The sequence below is a fragment of the Hyperolius riggenbachi genome, chromosome 6 (genome assembly GCF_040937935.1).
Source record: "Hyperolius riggenbachi isolate aHypRig1 chromosome 6, aHypRig1.pri, whole genome shotgun sequence".
Lineage (NCBI taxonomy): Eukaryota > Metazoa > Chordata > Amphibia > Anura > Hyperoliidae > Hyperolius > Hyperolius riggenbachi.
Genome location: NC_090651.1, coordinates 128,409,769 through 128,434,663, shown reverse-complemented (window position 1 = coordinate 128,434,663; position 24,895 = coordinate 128,409,769). Strand labels below are relative to the sequence as shown.

Genomic DNA, 24,895 nt, shown 5'->3' with positions numbered 1-24,895 from the left:
ATTTTTACACATACCCATGCTGGGTGGGAGAAATATCTCTGTAAATGGACAATTGTGTGTAAAAAAATCAAAAGATTGTCATTTACAGAGGTATTTCTCCCACCCAGCATAGGTATGTGTAAAAATACACCCCAAAACACATTGTACTACTTCTCCCGAGTACGGCGATACCACATGTGTGGCACTTTTTTGCACCCTAACTGCGCTAAAGGGCCCAAAGTCCAATGAGCACCTTTAGGCTTTCACAGGTCATTTTGCGGAATTTGATTTCCAGACTACTCCTCACGGTTTAGGGCCCCTAAAATGCCAGGGCAGTATAGGAACCCCACAAATGACCCCATTTTAGAAAGAAGACACCCCAAGGTATTCCGTTAGTAGCATAGCGAGTTCATAGAAGATTTTATTTTTTGTCAAAAGTTAGTGGAAAATGACACTTTGTGAAAAAAAACAATAAAAATCAATTTTCCGCTAACTTTTGACAAAAAATAAAATCTTCTATGAACTCGCTATGCTACTAACGGAATACCTTGGGGTGTCTTCTTTCTAAAATGGGGTCATTTGTGGGGTTCCTATACTGCCCTGGCATTTTAGGGGCCCTAAACCGTGAGGAGTAGTCTGGAAATCAAATTCCGCAAAATGACCTGTGAAAGCCTAAAGGTGCTCATTGGACTTTGGGCCCTTTAGCGCAGTTAGGGTGCAAAAAAGTGCCACACATGTGGTATCACCGTACTCGGGAGAAGTAGTACAATGTGTTTTGGGGTGTATTTTTACACATACCCATGCTGGGTGGGAGAAATAACTCTGTAAATGGACAATTGTGTGTAAAAAAAATTAAAAAATTGTCATTTACAGAGCTATTTCTCCCACCCAGCATGGGTATGTGTAAAAATACACCCCAAAACACATTATACTACTTCTCCTGAGTACGGCAATACCACATGTGTGGCACTTTTTTGCAGCCTAACTGCGCTAAGGGGTCCAAAGTCCAATGAGCACCTTTAGGCTTTACAGGGGTGCTTACAATTTAGCACCCCCCAAAATGTCAGGACAGTAAACACACCCCACAAATGACCCCATTTTGGAAAGTAGACCCTTCAAGGTATTCAGAGAGGGGCATGGTGAGTCGGTGGCAGATTTCATTTTTTTTTTGTCGCAAGTTAGAAGAAATGGAAACTTTTTTTTTTTTTTTTTTTTTCTCACAAAGTGTCATTTTCCGCTTACTTGTGACAAAAAATAATATCTTCTATGAACTCACTATGCCTCTCAGTGAATACTTTGGGATGTATTCTTTCCAAAATGGGGTCATTTGGGGGGTATTTATACTATCCTGGAATTCTAGCTCCTCATGAAACATGACACAGGGTCAGAAAAGTCATAGATGCGTGAAAATGGGAAAATTCACTTTTTGCACCATAGTTTGTAAACGCTATAACTTTTACCCAAACCAATACATATACGCTGAATGGGTTTTTTTTTTATCCAAAACATGTTTGTCCACATTTTTCGCGCTGCATGTATACAGAAATTTTACTTTATTTGAAAACTGTCAGCACAGAAAGTTAAAAAAATCATTTTTTTGCCAAAATTCATGTCTTTTTTGCTGAATTAAATAAAAAGTAAAAATCGCAGGAGCAATCAAATAGCACCAAAAGAAAGCTTTATTAGTGACAAGAAAAGGAGCCAAAATTCATTTAGGTGGTAGGTTGTATGAGCGAGCAATAAACCGTGAAAGCTGCAGTGGTCTGAATGGAAAAAAAGTGGCCGGTCCTTAAGGGGTAGAAAGCCCTAGGTCCTCAAGTGGTTAAACTTTTTTTTTGCAATTTGAAATTCAAATCAGACCAAATATTCTGAAATCCTTATGTTCTTTTGTCTCCTTCAGATCACCAAAAGCTCAACAAATCAAATAATAATAATCCGAACATTTATATAGTGCTTTTCTCCTTTCGGACTCAAAGCGCTTTAAGAGCTGCAGCCACTGGGACGCGCTCAGGAGCCCACCCTGCAGTGTTAGGGAGTCTTGCCTTGAGCTCCTTACTGAATAGGTACTGACCCTAGCCAGGATTCGAACCCTGGTCTCCCATGTCAAAGGCAGTGCCCTTAACCAGTACTCTATTCAGCCACTAATCCATTCTTTGAGAGACTAAACGGGTCACTCTGTAAGAGAAGTGAGGGCATTGCAGTAGTTTAGGAATGCGTTACACTGCAAATCGCATTTGCAAATGCAACTTTACAATGCGATTTTGATGCAATTGCATTTTGCGATTTTTACCAGTGGCTAGGAACACAAAGAGAAACGCAGAAGAAATGCCGCATGCAAGACATTTGCAATCATGCAAAATTGGATCGCAAATGGATCCCACCAGTGTAAAACATGCCCTGAATTTCTATTTCTTTTTTGCATTCTTGTAGGAAAGCGCAAATGAATGGCAAAACACAGTGTTTCTCCCTCAAGCGTTTCTTCCTCCAGCACACATCCCATCAAACACACAAGGCTGTGTGCTTAGTTTATTAATACAAATCAAACGGATGTTGCAGGTCTTCAGTTTTGTGTATGAAAGGAAACAAAGGCGGTGAGTTGGTGGAACAGAAAGGGAGGTGTGAGAAGGCAGGGAGAACGAAGACTAATACTTTATAGCTGTTAAAACTGAGAGCAAAGAACCACAACTTCTTCTTCTTCCTCTTGCGAAACATATATCACCTGAAGACTTGAGCTAGTGACACACTTTACATTTGCAGCAGCCAACATGCAGCAGAACATGGGCTACCCCGTCTTCTGGACAAACCAGCCTGAACGACCTCCAGTTTTGACCCGTATCCCCATGTACCCACCACCACCTTTTGTAGACTTCAAGAGGAAGAAACGCAAAGATGGGACTTGTGTTTACCTCCTCATCATGTTTCTTCTGGTTCTCCTGGCACTGACTGGAGTGGGAATGGGCACATATAAAATCTTCCTGCTCCAGAAAGAACTCAATCACGTCAAAGAGGTACAGAAAACTGTGTGTATTATTTTTAATGTGTGTATTTATTTTTAATGCATTGTCCATAGATTTTTTTTTTGTGTAAACTACTAAAGGTGCCCACTAATGGTACAATTTTTAGCAAAGAATCGCCCGAGTGATCAGATACATGCAATCATATTGACAGAAAATAAACCTCATTGATGTCCCAAATTGACTGTGAACTCTTGGTGATCGTTCAACGCCAATTTAGTCAATAGGAAAAACAGGTTTTAGAATCGGTTGTGATGTAGAAGTACAAATTGTTTGTAGATGGTGAAAAAAATCGTTGTATTATGACATTTTATTTCTGCATTTATCTGATCGCTTAGGTGATTCTTCGCTGATAATTGTACTATTAGTGGGCACAAGAAATTTAATTTTGTTTGAGGAGCTTGGGTTAGAATTCTGTCAAAAAGTGCTCGCCAGATCTGAGTAGTGCATTATGTTCTTTTCTGATATCTATGTTGTTTTTATTATTATGTTGTTTGTTAGTATGAAGAATATAATACTTGTAAGCTGGAATTTAAAGCACATCTGAACTAAAGAAAACATAATGACCATACCTGAGTATTCTTTGAGTATTAATTTATAACATTCAAATTTTGCTTTTAAGTCATCATTATTCATCCTTTACCAGTGCACAAAACGGAGTTTCTTTCATGCAGTGCAATATAGGACGATAATCAGAGAGTTTTCGTCTGAAATCAGTTGATATTTGAGTTGTATATATGCAGTTTCTACATAAGAGCCCACTGCTGATATACTGTTTCTCTTGTTTCTCCACTTGGGGAGATCTGGGAACCTTCCTGCTGTAAATGGTTTGTCCCATAGGGCTTGTGGTGCTGATGGACATCATGAGGTCTGATGGTCAGAACTGTGCTTCCTGCACCTCTTGTTTTAGGTTATTTGCTTTCTATTATAGTGTTCTACCGTTATAGATAAATCTCTAGTTATAGCAGTGGCCTATTTGCATTTCATTATTGATCTCATATGGTTAACACTTACAGCAGAACCAAAGTCTGTCACAACCTACTTTTAAGAGCATATTTCCCATTTTGACTGTATAGTTATCCTACTGCCTTCGAACCAGAGCAATGTCATCTGTGTGAAAATCACAACTCCTGATAGCAACAGCTATTATGGAAGCAGATATCGTAATAACCTAATATTCAGTTCAGCCTGTAAGCTATTTTCATAAAAAGTACAATTTTCTACCAATTTACATTGCACAAAGAAGCTCTCTGCTTGTCTCTTGCAGTCAGAGTGCTCACTGAAGTGCACTAATAAAAGCACTACTAAAGCTCTCAGCAGAAAATCCATTCAGGTACTTTGAGTTTGTTCTGAGAACTCCTAGTAGTGTGGCATATCTATTAGAGCAGCGGTGACATTTTGTAGTTTTGCAACTATGACTATGTTGTCATAAAAACCGATGTACATATAATTGTGCGAGATTATGCTTAGCACCTAAATGACATTTAGAATCATGCCATTATGCATTTATGAACTCATGTTTTTATTCACTGGATAGGTGAAAACTACATTTCATGTAATGACACCACAGTGTTCTCAAGACAGCTGGTTGTTAATGGTCATATCTGAATTGTGCTATGATTAATAGGCTTGGTGCATGCTTCATACAGCAGTGCAAGAATGAGAAAAAAAATAGCTTTAGCATATTGTATAGAATCAATATTGGCTGCGAAGACTTATCAATTAGCTTTGAAACATAGCTTCTTCAATTTGAGCAACACACAGTTTTTTTTTTAATGTCAACCTACTATTACTGCTATGACTAAGGCGCTATTGGAGCTCCGATATGCGTGAGCATATGATGCCTTGTCCTTGACTGGCTCAATAAAGATTGGACTTTTACATTCCAGTTTGAGCTGATTCTTTTCATTAGTATTTAACCATGTTGTGGCTGAAACCTTATCCTGTTACTGGTTCACTTAGCAGAGTGGTGAACAGCGTTACTTCCTTATTGCACTAATATAGCAGCAGTTTTCACAAATGCCAGAATTAGCACAATCATTACAATAACACACTGGGTGGTCCGTACCACTATCCCTGACATGTGCTCACTGTACTGTACTTTACTCTTGCCATACAAAAATCAAACACAAATAAAAAGCCAAAAGGTTGCTCCAGTCCAGAAAAAAAGCATCCAATTTGTTTTTGAGCAACTCCTTTTATTAATAAAATCATATAACCTAAATTGCATAAAAACAGAAAATGAATCACAAAATACAATTTAAATATAGGAAAGCCATAAAAATGGCAGCATAGCTCCCAATTGTCCATTGTTCAGAGGGACAGTTCCTCTTTGGGAACTAAATCTTTGTCCCTCTTTCTTCCTCATTTGTCCCTCTTTCAGGAATGATGTACAGATCCATGTAAATATATGTATTTTTCTACTGAAAAAATATGTTTAATAGACTCTAAATGGTATTTCTATCATTTAAATTGATATATTTGTATTCTTAAATGTTAAAATGAAGGAGAACTAATGATGATAGTGTGGTCTGAATTTTAAAACTTCGTCTTTTGCTTTGAAATTCTTTCTGGTATCAGTGACTAGGGGTGGGATGGGGACGTGATTGGGGGCGTGGCAAGGGTGTGTCTTAAAGTGTCCCTCTTTTTTATCTCAAAAAGTTGGGAGGTATGTAGCAGTGTGGCACTGGCCACAACTTAGGTCTCTTTTCCATGAGCAGCCGTTTGGTGCTTGTGAACTGCAACCGAGACATTGCGCACCATGACAAACTGATAGCTCATCCTCCTGTGGAATAGAGACCTTACTGTGATGGTTCTGACAAAGCCTTCTTTGGGATCACTACTGATCTCCCACACAGCAGGCTTTACTCCAAACCAGATTGGATGATATTTTTCTGCACTTTTTTCAGCCTGTTTTTGTCCCATCAGTATAATACACCTTATTACTTATTGCATATTTTTGAATAGCACCTTAGGGACATATGCATCAGTGCTTTGCTGCTTTAACATTGTAATTTAGTTAATTTATATGTTGTAGTGCATTTTTCATTTTATATACCTAATGAACAGTACTAGACTAAGTAGCAGATGTGTCCCTTACTTATTGTAAATTCGGCCTGCACTGGCGGGCAGAATTATAAAACGAAACGGTCCAGATATGGCCTGGGGACAATAGTTTGGCAATGCCTGAGCTAGACTAAACTCACCAATGCCGGAGGATATGGCATGTGTTCAGGTGCCCCTCAAGCTATGTTAGATCTTTAAATGATAGAGACTCCTGAGAGCATTGTTCCCCCCATTACAACGACTGCCAGAAGCTGTCATATGCTACGCCATCATCCCTTCTCCATAGAACCAAAAGCGCTGCTCTACTGTAGCTGTGGGACGCAGTACAGTGTTCCTACACTGCATTGTCACCTGCAAGATCAAGCTTGATTCTGATTAATGTATTTACTTTTTATTTATGTTTTAGTAACTATACTGTTCCTCTGAGTGGCTTCCAATCTACTACCCAACATAGTCTAATCCTTATTATTAAACTTTATGTATTAAGTGATATCAAGGCAAGATTTATACTTTTTGTGCCCCTAGACCAAGTATCTAGTCTAGGACCTAGGACCATGTTGTGGCTCCCCTTTTTTTATGTGCAGCAGTATCCCTCCCATCCCATGTACAGCCCTCTCTTCCATGTGTATCATCCATGTACAGCATCCCCTTTCTTTCATAAACAGTTCTCTAATGGCTCATACACACGGGGTACGGCTGTCGCTGCAACCACGTGGCACGCGCGTGTTGCGGTGACAGGTCGCCCGTGTGTATGACGCGCGCGTCCCGAACTGTCGCTACTCAGAGCTGTCGCCAGGCGATTGACTTGTTCAATCGCCGGCAACAGCTGTCGCCGCAACTTCGCCGCAACTGTCGCTAGTCCGCGTGTGTATGCCATTCACAGACAGCTTCCGCCGCGTCTCTGCCTTTCTGGCGAGACGTGTAGATAGCTGTCGCCGCCAGGGAGCTGTCGCTCCCTGGTCTCTTGTAGCCATGCAACGGGGGACAATTGTGCCCCATGTGTATGTAGCTTAAGGATCGCTTTTACACACTTTTGTACAATAGTTAGGCCAGACATTACAACATAAAGCAATGTTACCCCAACACATTCTAGTGTTCAACAATGGTACACAAAATAGTGAGATAACAATGTAATTCAATTTGGAAAACCAGCTAGTGATTGATAACCGGTGTGACCACGATATGCATTAACTTCTTGCCAACCGCGCCACACCAATTGGCGTGAATGCTGCGGCAGCCCCACAACCACTGCACGCCGATTGGCGTGAATGGCTCTGGGAGGTGATTGCAGGGGGTCGCGCCCGATGCACGCGCATCCCCGCTGGAATGACGGAGCTCTGCTCCGCCTTCAGTCTCCCAGCGGCGATTGCCATCTATTAAAGTGATCCTTAAGTCAAAAAAAAAAAATGACTTGTACTCACCTGGGGCTTCCAATAGCCCCCTGCAGCTTTCCGGTGCCCTCGCCGTGTCCCTCCAATCCTCATGTCCCCGCCGGCAGCCACTTCCGGTTTCGCCGTCAGGAGCCGACAGGCTGGGAGCGCGAGTGATTCTTTGTGTTCCCAGCCACAATTGCGCCCTCTATGCTGCTATATGCTTCATGCTGTATGCTATAGCAGCATAGAGGGTGCAATTGTGGCTGGGAACGCGAAGAATCATTCACGTTCCCGGCCTGTCAGCTCCTGACGGCGAAACCGGAAGTGGCTGCCGGCTTGGACACGAGGATCGGAGGGTCACGGCGAGGGCACCGGACAGCTGCAGGGGGCTATTGGAAGCCCCAGGTGAGTAAAAGTCATTTTTTTTTACTTAAGGATCATTTTAACATTGTACAGCGCTGCTATCTGAGGCATCGCTGTACAGGGGACAGCCGCGTCACTACACTATCCCCTCCATAGGCACAAAGGTGATCCGCTGTCATAGGCTGAAGCCTGTGAAGGGGGATTATAAAAAAAAAAATAGACACATTTATTTAAAAAATATTAATATAAATATTTATTAAAAAAATAAACATCCTGGCAGCAATCTTAGCCCACCAACAGAGAGCTCTGTTGGTGGGCAAAAAAAGGGGGGGGGAATCACTTGTGTGCTGAGTTGCGCGACCCTGCAGCGAGGCCTTAAAGCTGCAGTGGCCTATTTAGTATAAAATGGCCTTGTCACTAGGGGGGTTTAACACCACGGTCCTTAAGTGGTTAAGGACCCTCACGCTGTACAGTGGACCTCTCCCCACTATCCCACAATTGGTTTGCATGGTATCCACCTCAGGTGACATCTCTCATTCACAGGTTTACACTGCCATTGCATTGAGCCTCTGTTACCAGGTTTTTCAGGATCTACACATATTTATATTGCACATTATGATTACTGTGTTTATGATTGTCATAGCACTGGCAATTTTTTGAATTTACTGTTATTATTGCTGTTCTTCCTGAGGCATTCCATTTCATCCTCCTGTAGGAGTTCTCATTATCCCCTGTTGGGTAGGTCTACTTAGCATAAACATTGCATTTAACTCGTTACATCAATAGGCATTGACTCATATGGTCTTGTATGTTGTTTTTCAATGCTTTTAATATTATGTTGTGTCTCATTAATGGCTATTTTCATGAATAAAACTGTTTTTTGATACATTCTATACCATGGATGCTTGGGTTTGTTCAGGTGCTGCTACAGGAAAACTCACCCTCTTGATGTAACGATGTAGAGATAAATATTTGACCTCAATATTTTTTCAAGAGACACCCATTGCTGAACTGACAAAATTGGATGGCATATGATACTTCAATCACACCTTTTTCATTGTATGCTTATTACACTTGCATAGCTCCCAACTGAGTGTCCTTCTTTTTAGAGGGACAGTCCCTCTTTGGGCATCACATCCTTCTGTCCCTCTTTCAGGACTGAGGTGCAGATCTGTGTTAATATATGTATTTTTCTACTGAAAAATGTGTTCAGCTGACTGTAAACTTTATTCCAATCAATTAAATTGATACATTTCTTTTTTTCAAATGTTAAAATGAAGACTACCTAATGATGATAGAAAGGACCAGCATGGTATTGAATGATAAACTACTTGTTTTGGTTCTGAATTCTTTGTGATATGCATGATAAGGGGCTAGTGGGGGCGTGGTTAGAGGTAAGGCAGGGGTGTGTGTTAAAGTGTACTTTTTGCATATCTCAAAAAGTTGTGTATCTGCGCTGTAGCCTCATAAGCCATGCTACTAGAGGATGATGATTTCTCCAAATTCTGCATTATTTTTGGTGCTCCATGACATTCATTAGTAGTTTTCATGCCAGATGCTCACTGATTGAGCCCGTCTCTAGGGTGATAAGTGACTATTATCTTTATTTTAATGAATGGTTGCTGTAGCAGCGGTATTATTTATAATACTGTATAAAGCCAGTAGCCATCTCTCATGCAAAATGATGAAGATTTTCCTTTTACTCGGTTTGGATTGTACACCTTCAGGTGTGAGTACTTTGTGATAAGAAATGATGGCAATTGATAGTTGTGTGAAAAGAAGAAATAGAAAGACATTTCCCCCCCCTATCATGAATGTGCTTTTTATTTTTTTAAATGCATATTGTGTGGAGTATACCGCAGTGCACAAAATTTTGAATATTGCCCATAAACTATTTTTGCATTATTATTTTTGCAGTGGTCACCTACTTTGCGATGTCAGATACAGTTTATTTGGATTGAACAGCAGTCTGTGAGTTGTCTGACCTCCTCCTGTAATCCTATCATCACTCACAGGAAGTAGTCAGGAAGGAGGAGGGAGGGGGAACCAGCTAGTCATTTTCTCTGAACACAGAACTGACCCCGCCCATCTCCTTTCTGAGCTCTACAGGAAGCATCAGAGGGGGGAGGTCAGCATGGTCAGGAGATTGCCCTGTGCAGAAATGCCCACTCTACTGGCGTCTCTATTATTTATTCATAGATTTGGAGATCAGATGACTGACTTTTCTAAAGGACATATCTTTGAAACAGCTGCATCAGATATGAAAATTGTGTCAGTAGTTGCTACCTCTCCTATTCACCTTTACTACTTGACTTTCATGCTTGAAAATCCAACAAACTTTTTAAAATGCTTGTGGGAGTTACCAGGATTAAATATTACACTAAACAGTCATTTGTCCTTCAAAAATGCCAGGCTACTTTGAAGTTAGTTGTTGTTTTTTTATGTCAGAACATTTGTATAGCGCTTTTCTCCTGTTGGACTCAAAGCGCTCAAGAGCTGCAGCCACTGGGACGCGCTCAAGAGGCCACCCTGCAGTGTTAAGGAGTCTTGCCTTGAACTCCCTACTGAATAGGTACTTGACCTAGCCAGGATTCGAACCCTGGTCTCCCATGTCAAAGGCAGAGCCCTTAACCAGTACACTATCCAGCCACTACTGGTAAGTGTACTGGTTAAGGGCTCTGCCTTTGACATGGGAGACCAGGGTTCGAATCCTGGCTAGGTCAAGTACCTATTCAGTAGGGAGTTCAAGGCAAGACTCCTTAACACTGCAGGGTGGCCTCTTGAGCGCGTCCCAGTGGCTGCAGCTCTTGAGCGCTTTGAGTCCAACAGGAGAAAAGCGCTATACAAATGTTCGGGTTGTTTTTTTTTGTATCTTTGTGCTCTTATCATAGACAAAACAGATATACAGTAGATGGTCTCCTTAGCTTTTGAGATATTAATCATCCAGAACTGGCAAAAGGAAGAAACACCAATTTTTCAAGAATGGCCAAATACGGTATCAAGTCTACTGGAGCTAGAATGTGGGACAGTTATTCAATCTCCAACTTCTCCCCTGATGGGGGTGGCTGGCTTTCCATAACACATACATGGAAAGTAAAATCAAGAAGAAAAAAGTACAAACATACCGTGGTGTGGTGGGTGGGGAGATGAGTGGAAGAGGGAGGAGGGGGGTTAAAGGACACCTGAAGTGAGAGGGATATGGAGGCTGCCGTATTTAGCTCCTTTTATGCAAGACTAGTTGCCTGGCTGTCCTGCTAATCCTCTACCTCTAATACTTTTAGCCATAGGCCCTGAACAAGCATGCAGCAGATCAGGTGTTTCTGACATTATTGTTGGATCTGACAATATTAGCTGCATGCTTGTTTCTGGTGTGATTTAGACACTAGTGCAGCCAAATAGATCAGCAGGGCTGCCTGGCAACTGGTATTGTTTAAAAGGAAATAAATGTGGCAGCCTCCATATACTTCTTGCTTCAGGTCCTCTTTAACCTCCCTGGCAATATGATAATTTACAGATTTAGGGTCTAAAAGCTGTGGAATTTTTTTACACAAGCTTTTAGACCCTAAAAGCAAGAAAAAAACCACACGACAGAGAGATCTGCAGCAGTTCTTGGATATACCACACTCAGGCACGAGATTACTGCTCTGAGCTGCGGATTTCCATCCCAAGCCTGACTCGGGATTACTGCTAAGGAGGTTAAGGCTTTGGGGGCTTTGTATAATTTTGATATTATATATCTTGACAATTTTCAAAAACAGATTAGACAATGATGAAAACAGATAGTGTAGCCATAGTAACAAGTTTCTGAAGCGAATTATTCTCGGCCCTGTGAACTAAACTGATGTTTAAAAGGAAAATAAAAAAATCTTTGTACTCTTCTTCTATGATAGCACGTTCATATAAATGGTGGATGTAGCAATGCATCTGCCACTCACAGTGTTTCTTTGGTTGGTAACTACTTGCTCAATGGGGAGGGGGTGCTCACAGCATAGAGGCTCATGGAACTGCTTAGAAATCAATGCCCAAATGTGACATGGCACGGTCAGGCAGCCAGACTGCCACTTAGTGCCTCAGTGTGAGACAATTGACTAAATTCACTCAACTGTACTTAGTGGTTGTTAGGAATGCCTCTTTCAACCATCAATCGCAATGTGTCACATTTACTCTACAGACACATAGCTTACATCTTTGCCAAACAGACTGAAAATCTAGTGTGTTTACATAGATAAAGACTAGCCATTTACCATCAAATCTTTATTATACGGTACTGTGCAATCTTACCATATAAATGTAGTAAAAGGATTGAGAGATTGTCTATGAAAAGTTCATTGTGGTGCTGGTGGTTTGGTAAGCACTGTTAATAATACCATAATAAGTATAGCTGCTGCCTGAAAACAGCACATTGGATCCTGGTGCTCAGTGCCACAAAATCAGTGGTGGAGTGGTGGTAAGGTTGGGCATCAGCACTAAAACCCAAGTGAAGAATTAAAAATTAAGGTAATATTAATCAGGAACGTTGGGGTTATGAAATAGAGTACACAGGTAGGATAATTGTATTGGCCAATGTTAGGAGATTAAAATTAGGCATCAGGAAATGAGTTTTTCTTAAAGAAACCGTAACCAAGAATTGAACTTCATCCCAATGTGTAGCGGATACCCCCTTTCCCATGAGAAATATTTTCCTTTTCTCAAACAGATCATCAGGGGGCTCTGTATGCTGATATTGTGGTGAAACCCCTCCCACAGTGTGATGTCAGGACCATGGTTCTGACATTACACTGTGGGAGCCTTGTTGCATTGTGGGAAATAACAGCTGCTTACAGCTGTTTCCAACTGCCAAAAAGTAAGCAGCATCTCCTTCCACTGACATCACCTGCCAACAGTAAAAATGTCACCATGTGATAAATGTCAGAATGTAAATCAGGCAGAGGAAAGATTTTACAATGGGCAAACACTGACTTAATCATTTATACATAATTATTGTAAAAATGAAGCACTTTTTTATTACATTATTTTCACTGGAGTTCCTCTTTAAGGAGACTTGTTAGCTGAACAATAAAGAGGATAATTCTGAAACCAATGATTAGAAAAGCAATGAATAGCCAAAATGGGAAACAAGGAGAAACCATGTATTTTGGGATATGTATGGGTTCAGCAATATTGGATCTGTGGTATTGGCAAAATAAGAATATGGTGGAGTTTTTGTAAATTCTCCTCAATGATTGACCAAAACTAAGTGATCCCCATAGCAAAAAGACCACCCCTACTGTTAATATCTTATCCCTTCTAATGCCCAGCATTAACACCTTCCTACCGAACTTTGATACTCCCCCATTTTTAACCCTTTACTGATGTATAACCCTAACTCTCCCACCAATTTTAACTCCTTCCTGACCTTTAATGTTAATCTCCGCCTGACGCCTAACCTTAAAGAGGAGCTGTTAGGTATAGGGTCTCAGAGAAAAAAACCCACATATATCAGTAGCTAAATATTGGCTGTACTTACATTACATATGCATTTCACTGTCCACGTTTGGATTTCATAGAATTTTTATATAGTATTTGCCGAGAATGATGCTCCTAACAGCTCATGGCAGGTTCCATGTTTGTCTGACTCCTATGAAACCAATTGTGATGTCATATCCTCCCTGCTTCTTGATGATTCCACTCACAAAAAAGATCCTAATGGACAACACTACTGTGCAGGGAATATTAATTAGCCATGTGGCTAGGAACAATAGCGGACTCATGCAGTATACTCTAACGGAACATATGCCGTGATTTTTCAGTGCTTTGAGCTGGGCTGAGTTACAAGCTGGAAGCTGCTGTAACTTGAGCCTGTAACTTCTCACTAGCAGCCGAGGGGAGGACCCAAGGTGGGAAGAAGCAGCCCCAGAATGCTTTGCAGTATGTTATGCAGCCTCTTGTACTTTTAAGAGTTTGGGAATAACAGCCTTGCTGTTCAGCACACATCAAAAGTAAGAGAGATTTTTAACTTCAGTATTGCCTTTTTGGCTTCCTTCTAAACTGTTTAACACAGGAGAATAGAGGTTTAAATTAGCTTTTGCAGCCTGACAGTTACTCTTTAAAGAGAACATTTAACCCAGGATTGAAGTTCAACCCAATCCGAACTCAATACCATCTTTCCCACAAGAAATCTTTACTCTTTCTAAAATAGATTATTGGGGGGGGGGGGGGGTGTCTGTGTGGCTAATACTGTTGGGAAACCCCTCCCACAAAGTGTTTGGTGCTCTATCACTTTCTGTTTGTACATAAAACAATGGAAAGGTTTACAGATGGGGACAGAGGGCACAAAAAAAAATAAAAATGAAAAAGTTTTTTTAAAACCTTTGGCTTTGTTCCCTCACATGTGTTGCATTTCCGCAACACATATATAGTGTGCTTGTGTGTGCATAGACAGCACTAACTCCAACATATGCATTGCACAGTAGTGTTTATTGAAACCTTTTCTTTCTATCCTACTGCTAGAAGTAGAGAACAATTATTTTACATGATATGTAGGACCTGGAGTGGAGGGGGTGCATCTGGTACGGAGTTAGGTAGGTTTTGATGCTGCCTATAGGTGGTTTAATTTTTGTAGTTTACATTGAAGTTTTGCAAACATGAAAATTTTAACTTTACTGCTAATTGTCTTTGATATAGTGTTATCTGGAATATATTTGCGCTATGGTGAAATGATGTGCATTTGAGATGTTTTTGGATGTTTATTGTATATCTTGCTCAATTTTTGCAATAAACCTTTAGTAAACAAAAAGCATTTTTGTCTAATGCACAGGACTGTTCAATCTCATTCAAACAGTGAAAGGGATCAGTATTGCAACAGAGAGCATCACAGGTTTTTTGCATTGCTGTTTAAAGTGTGGCCAACTGCTTTGCATGGTTTATTATGCTATCTAAAACTAAAATGAAAACAGTATTCATTGGGCCTGATGCACTAACTATTGGTAAAATTGCAATATTACTGGCACTACCGTAGCAGTGTACCACAAGTTAAGCCATTAGCCTGATCCTCAGCACTTGAGTGACGCGAGCATCGCTATGGTAATGCACGTTACCATAGCAACACTTGTGGTACTTGAGTACCGCACGTCCCGCTAATAGATGCCCACTCTCTACTCCTGACCAGTTTCGGCTTTATGACTCCATCATGACAGGCAGCATAGAGCCAAAACCGGTCAGGAATAGAGATTGGCTACCTTAAAAAGGTTACACCTATTGGTATGCTGGCACTTGCCTCAAGGTGATTTCGTTTATTCTGGATCCCTTTTGATTTGTTTTACTCAATAAATAGCTTTTGCTTGGAATTGACACTAACAGTGTTTCAATCCATTTTGGTGATTTGACTGTTTATTTTTGGTGTGACTATTTGTGGAATAGAATACCTTGGCTGCAGCAGTGTTAATGCATGTTCATTGCTTTGGAAGCGCTTGTATCTGACTTTTTATCATTTAAACATTTGAGACCTGAGTGGTTGGTTTCTGGCAACTGCGCTACTTTTGTTTCAGTTTTCTTTGAATCTGTCTTGATAATTCAACCTAAGAGTGGGGCTGTCTGACAGTAAGGCTTTCCCCTTCCTTTTCCTAACTAGACAAAACCACCTCCCCACCTATCATGCTGGTCTGCCACTGGCTGGACTTATATTCCTCCTTAAGTGCTGCACTGTTAACCACATAAAAAACAACAACCACCCATTCCTGGTCAGCATACCCCATTGTGCTGTCCCCCCCATAGCCATAGACATCGGCAGGGCCATACCTAGGTAGCGAGAGAAGAGACATGCACAGAAAATTGTGTTGTGAGGTCTTAATGTACTGAACAAATATATTCATTAAAAAGATTTATGTATTAAACCTATATTATTTCTTTTTTGTCACAGTTTTCAAATGAAGCTTCCTCAATGCAATCTGGTTCCCCAGAAAAGTTAATAGGTAAGATATTTTAATATATGAATGGTGACACCTGACTGGTAAAGTCGTATCCTGTAAGCCTGATCATTCATTTCTATTCTCTGTAGGATTTCCAATGGAGAAAAAAATAAACAGACAAGCTGCTCATGTTACAGGTAAGTAGTATAGTTCAAACATCCAATGTATCAAAATAAAATAATCATTGTGATAGGAATGTATAGCCACATACATTATAAAACCTGAGGTATCTTAAAAAACAGAAGTTACTTACCTTAGAAGAGGGAAGCCTCCAGATCCTTCAAAGGCTTCCCACATCCTCTTTGTCTTTTAACACCACTGCTTGGAACCCTTCTTTAGTTCAGGGCCACGCTCTCCTTCATGCACAAGTATCTGGGCTTGCTGCACAGACTTCAGGTGACCCATATGCAATTCATTTTTTCTCCTGAGACTTCTCCAAGGAAATAGTTTTTAAACTTCTTTTTAAAATAACTTTTCAGTTTGTAATTGAAAAAGTAGGTACAAATTATTTAGAGTATTTTCTCACTTGTCGGTGGTTTAAAATGCATTTTATTGATAAGAGTCATATGCAATTAACTTTTTCTCCTGATTTTGAAATGAAAAAGTACCAAAAAGTAGGTGTAAAAGTACTATCAAAACTATTTTAAGTATTTTCTTACTTTCTGGCGATTTAAAGAGACACTATTACATCAAAAAGTTCCCCTGGGGGGTCCTCACCTCGGGAGGGGGAAGCCTCAGGGTCCCAATTAGTGTTGGGCGAACAGTGTTCGCCACTGTTCGGGTTCTGCAGAACATCACCCTGTTCGGGTGATGTTCGGGTTCGGCCGAACACCTGATGGTGTTCGGCCAAACTGTTCGGCCATATGGCCGAACTAAGAGCGCATGGCCGAACGTTACCCGAACGTTCGGCTAGCGCTGTGATTGGCCGAACGGGTCACGTGTAGTGTTGGGCGAACATCTAGATGTTCGGGTTCGGGCCGAACTCCGAACATAATGGAAGTCAATGGGGACCCGAACTTTCGTGCTTTGTAAAGCCTCATTACATGCTACATACCCCAAATTTACAGGGTATGTGCACCTTGGGAGTGGGTACAAGAGGAAAAAAAAAATTAGCAAAAAGAGCTTATAGTTTTTGAGAAAATCGATTTTAAAAGTTTCAAAGGGAAAACTGTCTTTTAAATGCGGGAAATGTCTGTTTTCTTTGCACAGGTAACATGCTTTTTGTCGGCATGCAGTCATAAATGTAATACATATAAGAGGTTCCAGGAAAAGGGACCGGTAACGCTAACCCAGCAGCAGCACACGTGATGGAACAAGAGGAGGGTGGCGCAGGAGGAGAAGGCCACGCTTTGAGACACAACAACCCAGGCCTTGCATGAGGACAAGAAGCGTGCGGATAGCAATTTGCATTTTGTCGCCATGCAGTCATAAATGTAATACAGATGAGAGGTTCAATAAACAGGGACCGGAAACGCTAACCCATCACAGATGTTCATTGTTCATGTTACTTGGTTGGGGTCCGGGAGTGTTGCGTAGTCGTTTCCAATCCAGGATTGATTCATTTTAATTTGAGTCAGACGGTCTGCATTTTCTGTGGAGAGGCGGATACGCCGCCGATCTGTGACGATGCCTCCGGCAGCACTGAAACAGCGTTCCGACATAACGCTGGCTGCCGGGCAAGCCAGCACCTCTATTGCGTACATTGCCAGTTTGTGCCAGGTGTCTAGCTTCGATACCCAATAGTTGAAGGGTGCAGATGGATTGTTCAACACAGCTACGCCATCTGACATGTAGTCCTTGACCATCTTCTCCAGGCGATCGGTGTTGGAGGTGGATCTGCACGCTTGCTGTTCTGTGTGCTGCTGCATGGGTGTCAGAAAATTTTCCCACTCCAAGGACACTGCCGATACCATTCCCTTTTGGGCACTAGCTGCGGCTTGTGTTGTTTGCTGCCCTCCTGGTTGTCCTGGGTTTGCGGAAGTCTGTCGGCGTACAACTGGCTAGAGGAGGGGGAGGATGTCAATCTCCTCTCTAAAGTCTCCACAAGGGCCTGCTGGTATTCTTCCATTTTGACCTGTCTGGCTCTTTCTTCAAGCAGTTTTGGAACATTGTGTTTGTACCGTGGATCCAGAAGGGTATAAACCCAGTAATTGGTGTTGTCCAGAATGCTCACAATGCGTGGGTCGCGTTTAATGCAGTCCTAGGCCGAAGAGGTCATAGCCTAGGGTCACAAAACCTGTTTATTGGGCAATTTCAATGGTGGCGAGTCTGACGTACATAAATCGCAGCAATGGCCGTTAGCAACGTCTGAATCTCACGAAATGTCTCATGCAGGTAGAAGACATATTGTTAGACTTGGGCTCCAAAGATGGGGTCCCTACATCTCTGCAAACCAGAGTTACAGGGGTCCAAAATTGGTAAAATCCCCCATAGGCTTTCATTGGGCCTCCTATTTACAGTTCCAAAATCTCACATCTTTTCAAAGGGCAATTACTCAGCAGTGGCAAATTTTCTAGCATTGTAGGGACCCTTAGGGGGAACATGACTGGTGAGTTTCGGGCCCCTAGACCAAAGAGGTCATAGCCTAGGGTCACAAAAACCTGTTTATTGGGGCTATTTCAATGGTAGTGATGGTGACGTACATAAATCGCAGCAATGGCCGTTAGCAAAGTCTGAATCTCACGAAATGTCTCATGCAGGTAGAAGACATATTGTTAGACTTGGATTCCAAAGATGGGGTCCCTACATCTCTGCAAACCAGAGTTACAGGGGTCCAAAATTGGTAAAATCCCCCATAGGATTTCATTGGCTCCCTATTTCACTTTCCAAAATCTCACATCTTTTCAAAGGGCAATGGCTCAGCAGTACCAAATTTTCTAGCATTGTAGGGACCCTTAGGGGGAACATGACTGGTGAGTTTCGGGCCCCTAGGCCGAAGAGGTCATAGCCTAGGGTCACAAAAACCTGTTTATTGGGGCTATTTCAATGGTAGTGATGGTGACGTACATAAATCGCAGCAATGGCCGTTAGCAAAGTCTGAATCTCACGAAATGTCTCATGCAGGTAGAAGACATATTGTTAGACTTGGATTCCAAAGATGGGGTCCCTACATCTCTGCAAACCAGAGTTACAGGGGTCCAAAATTGGTAAAATCCCCCATAGGATTTCATTGGCTCCCTATTTCACTTTCCAAAATCTCACATCTTTTCAAAGGGCAATGGCTCAGCAGTACCACATTTTCTAGCATTGTAGGGACCCTTAGGGGGAACATGACTGGTGAGTTTCGGGCCCCTAGGCCGAAGAGGTCATAGCCTAGGGTCACAAAAACCTGTTTATTGGGGCTATTTCAATGGTAGTGATGGTGACGTACATAAATCGCAGCCATGGCCGTTAGCAAAGTCTGAATCTCACGAAATGTCTCATGCAGGTAGAAGACATATTGTTAGACTTGGATTCCAAAGATGGGGTCCCTACATCTCTGCAAACCAGAGTTACAGGGGTCCAAAATTGGTAAAATCCCCCATAGGATTTCATTGGCTCCCTATTTCACTTTCCAAAATCTCACATCTTTTCAAAGGGCAATGGCTCAGCAGTACCAAATTTTCCAGCATTGTAGGGACCCTTAGGGGGAACATGACTGGTGAGTTTCGGGCCCCTAGGCCGAAGAGGTCATAGCCTAGGGTCACAAAAACCTGTTTATTTGGGCTATTTCAATGGTAGTGATGGTGGCGTACATAAATCTCAGCCATGGCCGTTAGCAACGTCTGAATCTCACGAAATGTCTCATGCAGGTAGAAGACATATTGTTAGACTTAGATTCCAAAGATGGGGTCCCTACATCTCTGCAAACCAGAGTTACAGGGGTCCAAAATTGGTAAAATCCCCCATAGGCTTTCATTGGGCCTCCTATTTACCGTTCCAAAATCTCACACCATTTCAAAGGGCAATGGCTCAGCAGTGGCAAAACTCACCAGTCATGATCCCCCTAAGGGTCCCTACAATGCTAGAAAATTTGGTACTGCTGAGCCATTGCCCTTTGAAAAGATGTGAGATTTTGGAAAGTGAAATAGGGAGCCAATGAAATCCTATGGGGGATTTTACCAATTTTGGACCCCTGTAACTCTGGTTTGCAGAGATGTAGGGACCCCATCTTTGGAATCCAAGTCTAACAATATGTCTTCTACCTGCATGAGACATTTCGTGAGATTCAGACTTTGCTAACGGCCATTGCTGCGATTTATGTACGTCACCATCACTACCATTGAAATAGCCCCAATAAACAGGTTTTTGTGACCCTAGGCTATGACCTCTTCGGCCTAGGGGCCCGAAACTCACCAGTCATGTTCCCCCTAAGGGTCCCTACAATGCTAGAAAATTTGGTACTGCTGAGCCATTGCCCTTTGAAAAGATGTGAGATTTTGGAAAGTGAAATAGGGAGCCAATGAAATCCTATGGGGGATTTTACCAATTTTGGACCCCTGTAACTCTGGTTTGCAGAGATGTAGGGACCCCATCTTTGGAATCCAAGTCTAACAATATGTCTTCTACCTGCATGAGACATTTCGTGAGATTCAGACTTTGCTAACGGCCATTGCTGCGATTTATGTACGTCACCATCACTACCATTGAAATAGCCCCAATAAACAGGTTTTTGTGACCCTAGGCTATGACCTCTTCGGCCTAGGGGCCCGAAACTCACCAGTCATGTTCCCCCTAAGGGTCCCTACAATGCTAGAAAATTTGGTACTGCTGAGCCATTGCCCTTTGAAAAGATGTGAGATTTTGGAAAGTGAAATAGGGAGCCAATGAAATCCTATGGGGGATTTTACCAATTTTGGACCCCTGTAACTCTGGTTTGCAGAGATGTAGGGACCCCATCTTTGGAATCCAAGTCTAACAATATGTCTTCTACCTGCATGAGACATTTCGTGAGATTCAGACTTTGCTAACGGCCATTGCTGCGATTTATGTACGTCACCATCACTACCATTGAAATAGCCCCAATAAACAGGTTTTTGTGACCCTAGGCTATGACCTCTTTGGCCTAGGGGCCCGAAACTCACCAGTCATGTTCCCCCTAAGGGTCCCTACAATGCTAGAAAATTTGCCACTGCTGAGTAATTGCCCTTTGAAAAGATGTGAGATTTTGGAACTGTAAATAAGAGGCCCAATGAAAGCCTATGGGGGATTTTACCAAATTTGGAGCCCTGTAACTCTGGTTTGCAGAGATGTAGGGAACCCATCTTTGGAGCCCAAGTCTAACAATATGTCTTCTACCTGCATGAGACATTTCATGAGATTCAGACGTTGCTAACGGCCATTGCTGCGATTTATGTACGTCAGACTCGCCACCATTGAAATTGCCCAATAAACAGGTTTTGTGACCCTAGGCTATGACCTCTTCGGCCTAGGACTGCATTGAACGTGACCCACGCATTGTGCGCATTCTGGACAACACCAATTACTGGGTTTATACCCTTCTGGATCCACGGTACAAACACAATGTTCCAAAACTGCTTGAAGAAAGAGCCAGACAGGTCAAAATGGAAGAATACCAGCAGGCCCTTGTGGAGACTTTAGAGAGGAGATTGACATCCTCCCCCTCCTCTAGCCAGTTGTACGCCGACAGACTGACTTCCGCAAACCCAGGACGACCAGGAGGGCAGCAAACAACACAAGCCGCAGCTAGTGCCCAAAAGGGAATGGTATCGGCAGTGTCCTTGGAGTGGGAAAATTTTCTGACACCCATGCAGCAGCACACAGAACAGCAAGCGTGCAGATCCACCTCCAACACCGATCGCCTGGAGAAGATGGTTAAGGACTACATGTCAGATGGCGTAGCTGTGTTGAACAATCCATCTTCACCCTTCAACTATTGGGTATCGAAGCTAGACACCTGGCACAAACTGGCAATGTACGCAATAGAGGTGCTGGCTTGCCCGGCAGCCAGCGTTATGTCGGAACGCTGTTTCAGTGCTGCCGGAGGCATCGTCACAGATCGGCGGCGTATCCGCCTCTCCACAGAAAATGCAGACCGTCTGACTCAAATTAAAATGAATCAATCCTGGATTGGAAACGACTACGCAACACTCCCGGACCCCAACCAAGTAACATGAACAATGAACATCTGTGATGGGTTAGCGTTTCCGGTCCCTGTTTATTGAACCTCTCATCTGTATTACATTTATGACTGCATGGCGACAAAATGCAAATTGCTATCCGCACGCTTCTTGTCCTCATGCAAGGCCTGGGTTGTTGTGTCTCAAAGCGTGGCCTTCTCCTCCTGCGCCACCCTCCTCTTGTTCCATCACGTGTGCTGCTGCTGGGTTAGCGTTACCGGTCCCTTTTCCTGGAACCTCTTATCTGTATTACATTTATGACTGCATGCCGACAAAAAGCATGTTACCTGTGCAAAGAAAACAGACATTTCCCGCATTTAAAAGACAGTTTTCCCTTTGAAACTTTAAAATAGATTTTCTCAAAAACTATAAGCTCTTTTTGCTAAAAAAATTTTTTCCTCTTGTACCCACTCCCAAGGTGCACATACCCTGTAAATTTGGGGTATGTAGCATGTAAGGAGGCTTTACAAAGCACAAAAGTTCGGGTCCCCATTGACTTCCATTATGTTCGGAGTTCGGGTCGAACACCCGAACATCGCGGCCATGTTCGGCCTGTTCGGCCCGAACCCGAACATCTAGATGTTCGCCCAACACTAGTCCCAATGAGGCTTTCCACTGGCATAACAGTAGTTATTCCAGTGGTAATCTTTCTTTTGTGAAACCATATATCACTGTTCTAGAAACTCTTCTCTCCACATACTACTCCATTTTGGCTTTTGGCTTGCTCCTACTTTTTTTTTGCAGACTTTTCAACTTTTTATGATGTTTTCCTATACATTATGTCTGCCACAAAGTTAATATTTTATGTTCTCATTGCTATTTGTCACCATTTTATATCATGGAGATAAAAAGGGTCAATTGATTATTAGAGATGTAGCGAACATATAATTTTCCATTCGTAAAAAATGTTTGCAAACATGCGAATGACCATAGACTTCAATGGCCAGGCACATTTTAAAACCTGGCCACAAAAGGAATGAAAACATTGTTTCAATGGGTCTAACAGCTGGAGGGGCATGCCAGATGGGGATCCCTGCCAAAAGTCCCATCAAAAATCACGTACTTGACACAAAGTCGTGTTTTAATCCCTAAAGGGCAGAAATCAAATTACATTCCTACAAATAATGCACTGGAGTGGTACTGTGCATGCAACTTAATGTAGCAACAATAACAGTAGCAGTAGTGTGCACAGCTCTGGGTGTCAGTGGGCTGTGGAGTGTCACACGCAGAGAAATGCAATAGTACTTTCGGACTACAGTGAAATAATAATGCACTGGAGTGGGTCTGTGCCTGCAACTTAATGAGGCAACTGCTGTAGTGTGCACACAACTCTGGGTGTCAGTGGGCTGTGGAGTGTCAAACACAAAAAAAAACACAGGAAACCGATGTGCTGGCCCTCAAAATGGCTGTTTCGGGTGGTTTCACAGCAAGTGAGGAACAAGAACATAGGCCTAGCTAATGCTTTCCCTACCTATCTGCAGCAAGTTCGACCCTGCTCTCACTAACAGACAGCAGCCAGCAGAGAATGAATCGATTATGGCCACCGCAACTACTTTTTAGTGGGGGGTTAGGGTCCAGGAGGGGGTGCTAGCTGATTGGCTTCCATGTGTCTGCTGACTGTGGGGTAAGGGGTCAAAGTTTTGCTCCATGATGATGTATAGGGGATGGGTCGAACACGCCATATGTTCGCAGTTCACTGAGAGCATGAGCAACAGAAATTTGCTGGGAACTGTCCACTGGTGAACTGTTTGGGCCAAACATAAATATCAATGTCGGCCACATTACATTTTATTTCAAAACATTTTTTTTTACTTTTGGGTACAGTGGAAATTTTTTATATCTGCCGGAGCCCATACTCTGGGTCTTTTCCATACTTCCTTTATAAGCAATAAGAGGTAAGGCTCAGTTCTCTCTTGCAACATAAAACTTACCAGGTAAAGTTTTCTGCAGTGCAGCAAAACGCAGCAAATGGATCCTATATAAAAAAAAAATAAGATCTGCTTATACTTGCATTTTAAAACAAATTAGTTTGCTGCATAGCAATAAATTGAACCAAAAGTTCCAACCTGCTGAATTTTTACTGGATAGCGGATGCGTTTCCCATAGAAACCTATAGTGGAAACGCATCTGGACCTTAACCCAATGAGAAAATGGAGCCAAACTGTCTGCTCTGAATCAAGCAGATCCGTTGCAGTGGGAACCGAGCCTAACAGATACAGCATTGCAGAGTAAGGATAAGTACAAGCATTGTAGGTTTTTTATTACTGTCCTCCTCTTCCTTTTCCATTGGCTTCCTGGGCTCACGGTAGTGTTTTGAAGACATAGGCAGCAGTACTAGGTTCTAATCCTTTCTTTCCCAGTCCAAAGCAAAACAAAATGAGTTTGGATTTAGAGGCTTACATGAAGACCGTTGATTGAACAAGTTTGTTTTTTTTTCTTTTCAGCAAAGCAAAGTGAAAATCTGCCCTTAGTTTGGGATGACAAGACAGGACGTGCATTTACTTCTGGCATTCGGTACAAGGAGAGAGGGCTAGTAATAAATGAAAGTGGCCTCCACTTCCTGTATTCCTCCATCTACTTTACGGATGAGCGTTGCATTAAAGATCGTCTGGAACTCGTACATGTGGTCTACAAAAAGCCATTACGGTATCCAGCTTTTATGAAACTCATGGAGAACTCAGAGTTTCATAGCTGTAGGTCCTCAGGCATGTGGGGAAGACACAGTTACCTTGGAGCAGTATTTAACCTCACTCATAATGATATCTTATATGTCAACGTCTCTGATGTCAAACTAGTGAGTCACGATGAAACAAAGACATTTTTCGGCCTTTACAAATTATGAAACTTTATGGACTCAAGTGAGATATCGCACTGAAGAAATTTTTGTCTGGCATTTTCTGAAGGTAACCTTCAGATAAACGTATTCTTCTTTGAAGGAAATAATGTTTCTATCTCTTGAGACACGAGGTATATTGTGGCAATTCGAAATCCAGTCATCATTTCGTAGATGCATTACAGTATTCCTAAAATCATCT

At 42.1% G+C, this 24,895-nt stretch overlaps 1 protein-coding gene across 1 annotated transcript; it reads left to right on the top strand.

The window, feature by feature from the left end:
• Positions 1–2,431: 2,431 nt before the first annotated feature.
• On the top strand, positions 2,432–24,746 carry FASLG (Fas ligand). Its single transcript, XM_068239886.1, has 4 exons — positions 2,432–2,987; positions 15,693–15,744; positions 15,831–15,878; positions 24,305–24,746. Exons 1-4 carry the CDS (start codon positions 2,745–2,747, stop codon positions 24,700–24,702), a joined length of 741 nt encoding a protein of 246 aa, XP_068095987.1. The 5' UTR covers positions 2,432–2,744; the 3' UTR covers positions 24,703–24,746.
• The last annotated feature ends 149 nt before the right edge of the window (positions 24,747–24,895 follow it).